The 9,703-nt window shown below is 49.3% G+C and overlaps 1 protein-coding gene across 1 annotated transcript in view; it reads left to right on the forward strand.

The window, feature by feature from the left end:
• Positions 1-9,703, forward strand: part of Dnah10 (dynein axonemal heavy chain 10) — a 354,208-nt gene that overhangs the window by 29,569 nt on the left and 314,936 nt on the right. The window contains exons 16-21 of the mRNA XM_021187038.1: positions 907-1,058; positions 2,144-2,308; positions 4,977-5,184; positions 6,833-6,989; positions 7,783-8,259; positions 8,643-8,801. Coding sequence (XP_021042697.1) covers positions 907-1,058; positions 2,144-2,308; positions 4,977-5,184; positions 6,833-6,989; positions 7,783-8,259; positions 8,643-8,801 — 1,318 coding nt within the window. The remainder of the gene's footprint in view (positions 1-906; positions 1,059-2,143; positions 2,309-4,976; positions 5,185-6,832; positions 6,990-7,782; positions 8,260-8,642; positions 8,802-9,703) is intronic.

Here is a 9,703-nt window from a genome sequence, read left to right on the forward strand (position 1 = left end):
GACACTATTTTGATGGTGTGTGTGTGTGTATGTGTGTGTGTGTGTGTGTGTGTGTGTGTGTGTGTGTGTGTGTGTGTATGAATGAAATAAGGCCTCTATATAGAGTTGGAGGCTGTTCTGGAACTCACTCCATAGACCAATCAGGCTTCAAACTGACAGAAATCCTCCTGCCTCTGCCTCCCCAGTGCTCAGATTAAAGGCTCATGCCACTGTGCCCAGCTCATTTCTTTAAAAAGTATTATTCTTATATTTACAGTTTCACTTATGCATGCCTTGTGTTTACAGTTTCACGTATGCATGCCTTGCATTTACAGTTTCACGGATGCATGCCTTGCATTTACAGTTTCACGGATGCAAGCCTTGCATCCTGTCTGCTCTCACCCCACCCCTCCCAACCATCGCCCTTCTCACAAATCTCTCTTGCACGTTCACTTCTCCCCACGCTGTTTTAGTAACCTGCGATTAGCCAGGTCTGTGCGACTGAGGGTTGGAGCTGTAACTGGTAAGAGCCTGGCGGTCTCGGCACAAGGGTACATGGCTAAAGATGGTGGGTTCCCCTCCCCGAGTCTAGCCACATGAAGCTTTAGCACTGGAGGTGTGTGACTAGCAGCACTGGTCACATCAGGAGTCAACACGAGGCAGTGGTTCACACACAGAGTTGCTTCTTTGGGCGCAGAATGTTAGCAGGCCCTTCCCCACGGATGTGACAGCTACCCCTATAATGCTGGGGATGGACAGGCCTTGTGCTTGCACACTCTCAGGCCCTGAGTCTTATCCCTGTCCGCCCTCTGTGAATGTCCTGATGGAGGATGCTGGGGAGCCAGGCCACTGGGGGACATGTTACTATCGTTCTTAAGGTCATGTCCTACCCTGCATCTCTCACTGTCCCCTGTGCTGGGCACTCAGGTACACAGAGGGGATCCAGCGCATGCTGGATCATTACCACCTGCTCATCAACACGCTGAACGAGGCAGAGATAGCGCTCCTGGATGACCACTCCCAGGAGCTGCTCCGCGTCTTCCGGTCTGGGTACAAGAGGCTGAACTGGAACTCACTAGGTAACGGCTTCTGGTCACCTTACGGTTTATTTTACAGTTATTTCTTGTGTGTGTGTGTGTGTTTGTGGTATGTGCATGTAAGTGTGCAAATGTGTACACATGTGGGGCATAAGTAAGTGTGCAAGCGCACAAGCGAATGTGTGCACACAGGCATGCAAGCACATGGGTGTGAGTGTGCAAGTACACAAATGCGTGCATGTGAGTGTGTAAATGGGCACACATGTGGGGTGCAAGTACATGTGCAAATGTGTGTGTGTGTGTGTGTGCAAGTGGGTGTGCATGCAAAGTCTGAAGGAAGGAATCGGGTGTTCTCTTCTGTCACGCTCTACGTGGTTACTTTGAGGCAGAGGCTCTCAAGGCTCTAGGGACTTTGGCTCTTTTGGCTCGGCTGGCTAGCCAGTGAGCTCTCAGGCTCTGCCTGTCTCTACTTAAAGTGCTGGGGTTACAGGTTTGCACAGCCCTGCCCAGCTTCGTGTGTGGGTCCTGAGAATGCAAACTCAGGTCCTCACGTTTATAGAGGAAACTCTCATATCCCATGAGCCACCTGCCCAGTCCCTAGAGGGACCTTATATAATGATTCCTTCCCATAAAACCCATGTCACAATATGTTAATATAAACTACACAACCTTATATAAGTACACACATACATCCACACATTTGTACACACACATGCACATAAAAATTTACACACACACACACAGATATATACACATATGGTATGTGCACACAATTATACACATGTACATAATGCACATGTGCACATGTAATACATATACATGCACATCTATGTTTATGAACATACATGTTCCTACTTATGGGCATGTATGTACATGTTCAAGCACACAAATATAAACACACAGGTATCTGGGGATGCAATGAAACTCACTCCTATGCTTGTAGAGGAAGTGCCCAGGGCTCTCTGTCCTGGACCTTTAGGGGCTGAGTGGTTCTTACCCACTGCTCAGTCACCCCAGCTGCAGGAACGGGGTCTATGGGCTAAGCGTCATCACCATGGGTGTCAGGAATGCCGGTGGGTGGGCCAGGAACGGCAGAGCCAGAAGCCAGAGGCTTTTTCTTCTCCAAGGAATCGCCGACTACATCACTCGCTGCAAGCAGGCCATCGGCAAGTTCGAAACTCTGGTCCACCAGATTCACAAGAACGCCGACGACATCAACTCCAGGCTCACGCTAATCGAGTCGGTCAGCCTTTTCAGGTTCCCAGTCGCCAAAACCGAGGATAGGGTCCCAGGTAGGCCTGGGAGTGAAGGAGGAGCCCTCGTGTTCACCATCTCTATGTTGATGCCGCATTCAGTGACTGGAATGAACTGGTCTAACCACTCCAACCCTTTCCTTGGAAGTATTGTGGCAGCCAGTGTCCCGCCCTCTGCCATGTTCTGGGTTACATGATATTTTTATACCTTATGACCATTGCCTGCTTCAGTCCTGGGCTGGAAGCAGGGCCTTTCGTGTGTTTAGCGAAGCGCTTTGCCACCAGGCCAGGCCCAGCCCTTTAGGCTCTTGATTTTGAGGACGACAAGGTCTTACCATCTAGACCAGGCTGGCCTCGAACCCACAGAGATCCACCCACCCACCCCTGCCTTTTGCGTGCTGGAGTTGAAGGCCTGTACCACCTAGCTCAGCAATCACTTCCTATCAGTAACTTTGAAATGCTTGTCGAAAACTTTCTTTTTTTCCCCTTTTTCTTTTTGGAGACAGGATTTCTCTGTGTAGCCCTGGCTATCCTGGAACTAGTTCTGTAGACCAGGCTAGCCCCAAACATAGAGATCTGGCTGCCTCTGCCTTCTGAATGCCGGAATTAAAGGTGTGCACCACCACGCCCGGATGACTTTTTTTTTCCTTTCTTGAGATGGGCTCTAACTACATTGCCCAAGCTAGCTTTGAACCTGCCATCCTCCTGTCTCAGACTTCCTAGTGCTGGGAGATTGCAAGAGTGCACTACCTACATCTGACTGTATAACTTTGTTAAGAGTCAGGTAAATTCTATTTTATGGGCTCAAATTTGCTTTGCACTACACTTGTGGTGTTTCAAACTGTCTTAAATGAGTCAATAAGGAATTCTTTTTTAAAAAAGAGTTATTTATTTATTTAATGTATATGAGTANACTGTAGCTGTACAGGTGGTTGTGAGCCATCATGTGGTTGTTGGGAAATGAATTTAGGACCTCTGCTAGCTCTGGTTGGCCCCGCTCGCTCCGGACCTGCTCACTCTGGCCCAAAGATTTTATTTTATTTTATATTTATTTATTTATTTATTTATTTATTTATTTTGTTGTTGTTGTTGTTGTTTTGTTTTGTTTTTTTTCGAGACAGGGTTTCTCTGTGTAGCCCTGGCTGTTCTGGAACTCACTTTGTAGACCAGGCTGGCCTCGAACTTAGAAATCTGCCTGCCTCTGTCTCCCGAGTGCTGGGATTAAAGGCGTGCGCCATCACCCCCAGCAAAGATTTTATTTATTATTATAAATAAGTACACTGTAGCTGACTCCAGATGCACCAGGAGAGGGCGTCAGATCTCCTTACGGATGGTCGTGAGCCACCATGTAGTTGCTGGGATTTGAACCCAGGGCCTTTGTGGGGCACAAGCCCCCACCACAGTCCCGGGTGACGCCACTCACTTTTTCCTGGCAGTGAGAATGAACCTGTGGCGCTGAGTCCAGGTCCCTGAGGACAGCCCGCCACCCACGGCTTCTGCCGCAAAGTTCTGCGTCACGGCTGCCGCGTGTAACTGATGTCTTCCTCTGCAGGCAGAAAGGACTTTCCTCTCAGCATTTTGTCCGTTTTTATTTTATGCAGATGGGTGTTTTGCCTGCATGTGGGTATGCATGCTGTGCCTTCAGGGGCAGGAGCTGGCATCAGATTCCCTGGAATTAGGGGTTACCACGCGGGTACTGGGAAGTAATCCGGAGCCCCTGCAAGGACAACCAGTGCTCTTGACCACTGAGCGATCTCTCCAGCCCCAAAGTAGTGTCTTTAATTATTTTCTTTTTAATTTTCTTACATATTTGTGTGTTATTAGTGGCTTTTTGTAAGGGTGTTGCTGTTTTCCTTTTTGGCTCCCAAATAATTGAGACTGGACTATTTATTTATTTATTTATTTATTATTATTATTATTATTATTGGTTTGTTGAGACAGAGTTTCTCTGTGTAGCCCTGGCTGTCCTGGAACTCACTCTGTAGACCAGGCTGGCCTCGAACTCAGAAATCCGCCTGCCTCTGCCTCCCAAGTGCTGGGATCAAAGGCGTGCGCCACCACCGCCCGGCTTTTTTTGGACTATTTATTATATTTACCTAACAAGCTTTAAGGGCACAACAACAGAACAGTGCTGCTCTATTTTAATCCTCTAAGCTAACCTAGCTACCGCCCAAGTCCCCAGAGTATTTCATACGGATCTGGCTCTCTCTCTGGTCCTGATATTGTTTTCATGACATCTCCTGGACGTGTCCTGTAGCTACCCCCCCCCTTCCCGTTTCTCTCTCCTTCTTCCCTGGCTGACAGCGAGCTTTACTGACCAATCAGGGAATAACGGGGCAGGGATGTTTATACAATACTGAGATAGGAGATTCTTGGACTAAGGATCGCAACCAGACACGGGGGTTCAGACACCAGAAGTCAGCAGTTGAATTATCCAAGGATAATCTTTGCACAGTATACAATAGCGTTATGCTGTGTGTGTGTGTGTGTGTGTGTGTGTGTGTGTGTGTGTGTGTTTTCTATGGTGCCCCTGTGGGAGTCAGAGGACATTTGCAGAAGCCCTCTCTACTATGTGGGTTCATGAGAACTGAACTCAGATAGTCAGGCTTGGTGGCAAGCGCCCTTATGTGTGGAGCCATCTCAATGGCCCCTTGAAGTGCTTACATGGTATGGGGCTGACACATATAACTCTTGTCCTTCTCCACAGGCGCAAAAGAGTTCTTTGAGTACATTGAACGAGAAAGGGCCAGGGATGTGGACCACATGGTCCGGTGGTACATGGCCATCGGGCCCCTGCTGACCAAGGTGGAAGGTCTGGTGGTACACACCAACACGGGCAGGGCCCCGAAGCTAGCCTCCTACTATGAGTACTGGGAAGGCAAGATCTACGACGTCTTGGTGAAGCTCATACAGAAGTAAGCACACGTGTAGCAGGCACGGACTGGTTGCATGTCATAGGCTGTGATGGACAGCTGAGCCCCAGCCGGATGGGGAGGCTGGGCAGGGAGTGGTACCCTCTCTGTGTGGAGCTCTGTTCCTATGAGGCCCTGATGGCTCACAAAGCCTGCTGTGAGCCTCTCTGCTTCTGGAAATCAAGGTATCGACATGTCTTCCTGGAAGCAGAAGGCCCAAGTAGAGCTTTTTCTCACAGGACAAGTGACACAGCCCCCTGCTATCCTCTGTGGGTCCTGTGGCCTAGCCACATAGCTGGGCCAGAGGGAAGACACACACACACTATAGCTTGGAGTCATTCTAAGAAGCCAGCCTGTGAGCAATGTTTCAAGGGTTTTTTTTTTTTTTTTTTTTTTTTTTTTGCTTGAGCTGCCCTGGATATCATTTTGTAGACTAGGCTAGCCTTGAGCCCAGAAATCCACCTGCCTCTGCCTCCCAAGTGCTGGGATTAAAGGCGTGCACCACCACCGCCTGGCTTACCTTAACATATTTTTTTAAAAAATATTTATTCATGGGCTAGAGAGATGGCTCGGTGGTTAGGAGCACCGACTGCTCTTCTAAAGGTCCCGAGTGCAATTTCCAGCAACCACATGGTGGCTCACAACCATCTGCAATACGATCTGATGCTCTCTTCTGGTGTGTCTGAAGACAGCTATGGTGTACTCATATAAATAAAAAATTATACACATGTGCACATGAGTACAGGTGCTGTGGGGGCCGGAAGAATTAGTTCTCCCTGCAGCTGGACTTAACGGCAGTCGTGAACCACCTGGCATGGGTGATGGAGACCAAACTCGGTTCTCCAGGCACCTCATCTGCAGCTACTTTTTACCTAATATGTTGTATCTTTACATTATCTGTCCACTATCCATCTATTCATCCTATCTCTATCCTCTCACACTATCTATCCATCTATTCATGTTTATATCCACCCATCCATCCATCTATCTACCCATCCATCTGTCTACCCATCCATCCATCCATCCATCCATTCATCTACCTACCCATGTGTCCATTCATCTATCCATCCATCTATCCATCTACCTATCTGTTCATCCATCTGGCTACCATCTATCCATCCATCCACCTACCCATGCATCTATTTATCCATGCATCCATGTATCCATGTATCCATCCATCTGGCTATCATCCATCTATCCATAAATTCATTTACCCACCCATACATCCATCCATCCATGCATCCAAGCTTTATCAGAAGTGCCTATGTGCTGGAGTTTGGACGACGTCTTGGTCAGAGACAATGGTCCTTGTCTTCTGAGAGCCGAGGAGAGATGTCAAAGCAAGGAGATTCTGTTGAATGATAGTCATGGAGGAGCAGGGAGCATCCCCAAAAGGCAGTGCAGGGGCTGCTGGGAACGATTGTAGGTGGCAGTTGTGATTATTTCCTACCAATAGGTGTTTGATTCCCCCCAAGCAGAAATGACCAAGGTGCATAAATGTAGACAATGGCTTCATAGTCCTCTCCACTGCCTCACCAGTCTGCAGTGTGGAGCAGACCTCCCTGCTTGACTCCAGCCTGCTCCCTGCAGCGGCGGTTGATATATTTCACAGCCTGAGTCCTGTGTCCTCTGCACTTCCCTCCCATCATAGGAATCTACAGGCTTTCAACTCTCTGATCCTCAGAAATGTCCCTCTGTTCCAAGCGGAAACCATCTTGTCGGCTCCAGAGATCATTCTTCACCCAAACGCCAACGAGATCGATAAGATGTGTGTCCACTGCGTCCGCGGCTGTGTGGAGGTCACCAAGGTAACGTGCTCACCTCAGCGCGGTAGCAACAGACCTCCTGCTTGTCCACCTGCCTCCTGCTCGCCGGTGGACGCGGTCGGTCAGAGAGGTGCCAGCAGACCTCCGGCTCAGCTGCCCTTGGCCTGTGTGAAGCCGTTCAATTTGAGGGCCCTGAATTACTGATCTTTCTACTTCCACCCGTGCAGTGCCGGGATTACAGGCGTGCCCCACAACATCTAATTTACTTTGTATTGGGGATGGAGCCTGGGGCTTTGTACGTGCCAGGCGAGCTTCCTACCAACTGAGCCTAACTCTGCGGGCCTCCCTTTCTACACAGCTGGTCTGTGCGGAGCACTCACTTGTGCTCACCTGAGTGATAATAGTGGCGTGTTCTTGATCCACCGGGACAGAGAGAGGCAGAGATAGAGATAGATAGATAGATAGATAGATAGATAGATAGATAGATAGATAGATATAGAGAGACGGAGAGACGGAGGGAGGAAGGGAGGAAGAGAGAGAGAGAAAGAGAGAGAGAGAGGAGAGAGAGAGAGAGAGAGAGAGAGAGCAGACAGAGATAAAGACAGAAGGGAGGGAGAAGAGGAGGAAAGGAGAAAGAAACACAGCAGAAAATGGTGACCCAGACTTCTAATCTCACAATGAGGCTGAGGCAGGAGGATGATGATTTCAAGGCTAGCCTTGCAGGGCTACATAGTGTGAGTGTCCATCATAGCTGGACTCATTACCAGGTACCAGTATGTACCCAGGAGGCGTGCCATGCTCAACCCTTACCTCCCGCCCACTCTTGTCCCTCCAGCATTTTGTGCGCTGGATGAACGGCAGCTGCATTGAATGCCCCCCGCAGAAGGGGGAGGAGGAAGAAGTTGTCATCATAAGCTTCTACAGTGACATCTCCCAGAACACCCAGATCATGGACCAAGCCCTCATGATCCCCCAAAACATCCACAGGCTGCTGGTGAACATCATGAAATACCTTCAGAGGTGGAAGCGGTACCGGCCCCTCTGGAAGCTGGACAAGTCCATCGTGATGGAGAAGTTTGCGGCCAAGAAACCGGCCTGCGTGGCCTACGATGAGAAGCTGCAGTTCTACTCCAAGATCGCTGCCGACGTGATGCGCCACCCACTGATCAAGGATGAGCACTGCATCCGGCTGCAGCTCGGGCCCTTGGCCAGCACGGTGCAAGAAAATGCGAAGTCCTGGGTGATCTCGCTGGGGAAGCTCCTCAACGAATCGGCTAGGGAGGAGCTTTATAGCCTCCGGGATGAGATTGAGGTACCTAAGGCCACCTTCATTTCAAACAGACCTTCAAGGCCTGGGGGTGGAGCTCTATGGTATAGCTACAGAGTCAAGAGCAGAGAGAGAGAATTCTCATACTGTTCAGGACCCTCTGCCTAGGGAATGGTGTCACCCACAGCGGGATGGATCTTGCTGCATCAATTAACAATTACGACCCTCCCCCCAAAAAGATGCCTGCAGGTCCATCTAGGCAATTCCTCGTTAAGACTCTCTTCCCAAGTGATTCTGGGTTGCATCAAGTTGACAGTTAAAACCACCCAGCATACCAATGCCTCGCATCCGAACCGGAACAAAGAGCCGTATTCTTGAGGGAGGTGGGCTTGGTTTGTTGGTCTCTTCTCACCTGAATTCTCTCATAGCACCTGGCCAAGAATCTTAAGAAGAGCCCCAGCACCCTTGAAGACCTCAAGTTTGTCCTCGCTATAATTTCGGAGATCAGGTCCAAATCTCTAGTCATGGAGCTGAGGTACAAGGACATCCAGGAGCGATACCGCACCATGGCGATCTACAACATCTTTGTGAGTCGGCTTTGCTGTCCTGTCACCTCTGATGACTGGGCTGTCTACCGCATTAGTCACTTCTAGGTTGCGATCATAAAGTGTCCCTGGGAGAACAACTTAGGGAGAAAAGAGTTTATTTGGTTTATGGTTCCTGAGGGATAGAGCCCGGCATGGTTGTTAAGGCGTGGCACTGTCAGGGAAATTATGGCAGTGGGAGCAGGAAGCTGGTTGGTCCTAGTTCATCCATATGTTCATGAAGCAGAGAGAAACACCAGGAAGTGGGGCAGGTCCACAGATGCTCAAAGCCCGCCTCCCCAACAGCACCACCCACTGGGGGGGGGCAAGTGTCCAAACAGTGAGCCTGTGGGGGACATTTCTCATCCAACTACCAAGACCATCCTCTGAAGGGCCTCTCAGTCACCCTGGCAGCCATGTGTTCCCACGTGAGTGACAAAGTAGGAAGTTGGCCAGTAGGAAGCCACCTCACAGATAAATGTGGCTTGATCTCAGAAGTCCCGTGTGGTGTTTTACAGCCCATCCATACAACTCCAGAGTTGTTCTCTGACCTCCAAGTGTACATGATGGCTGGCATGCGCACACCTACAGATCATATGCCTGCACATGCGTGTGTGCACACGTGTACACACACATACACACTAATAATCATAAATAGGAATAAGAGAGAAAAGAGAATGTGAGATCATAAAAAACTGGTGGTAAATTATTAGGGTTTTTGTTGTTGTTGTTGTTGAGCCAGGGTTTCTTTATGTGCACCATGTGAGTGCAGTACCTGCAGAGGCCAGAAGAGGGCATCATATCCCCTGGCATTGGAGTTACAGATGGTTTTAAGCAGCCATATGGGTGCTGAGAATGGAACTCAGGCCTTCTAGAAGAGCAGCCAGTGCTCTTTTTTTTTTTTT

Source organism: Mus pahari, chromosome 23, assembly GCF_900095145.1.
Source record: "Mus pahari chromosome 23, PAHARI_EIJ_v1.1, whole genome shotgun sequence".
NCBI classification, from domain to species: domain Eukaryota; kingdom Metazoa; phylum Chordata; class Mammalia; order Rodentia; family Muridae; genus Mus; species Mus pahari.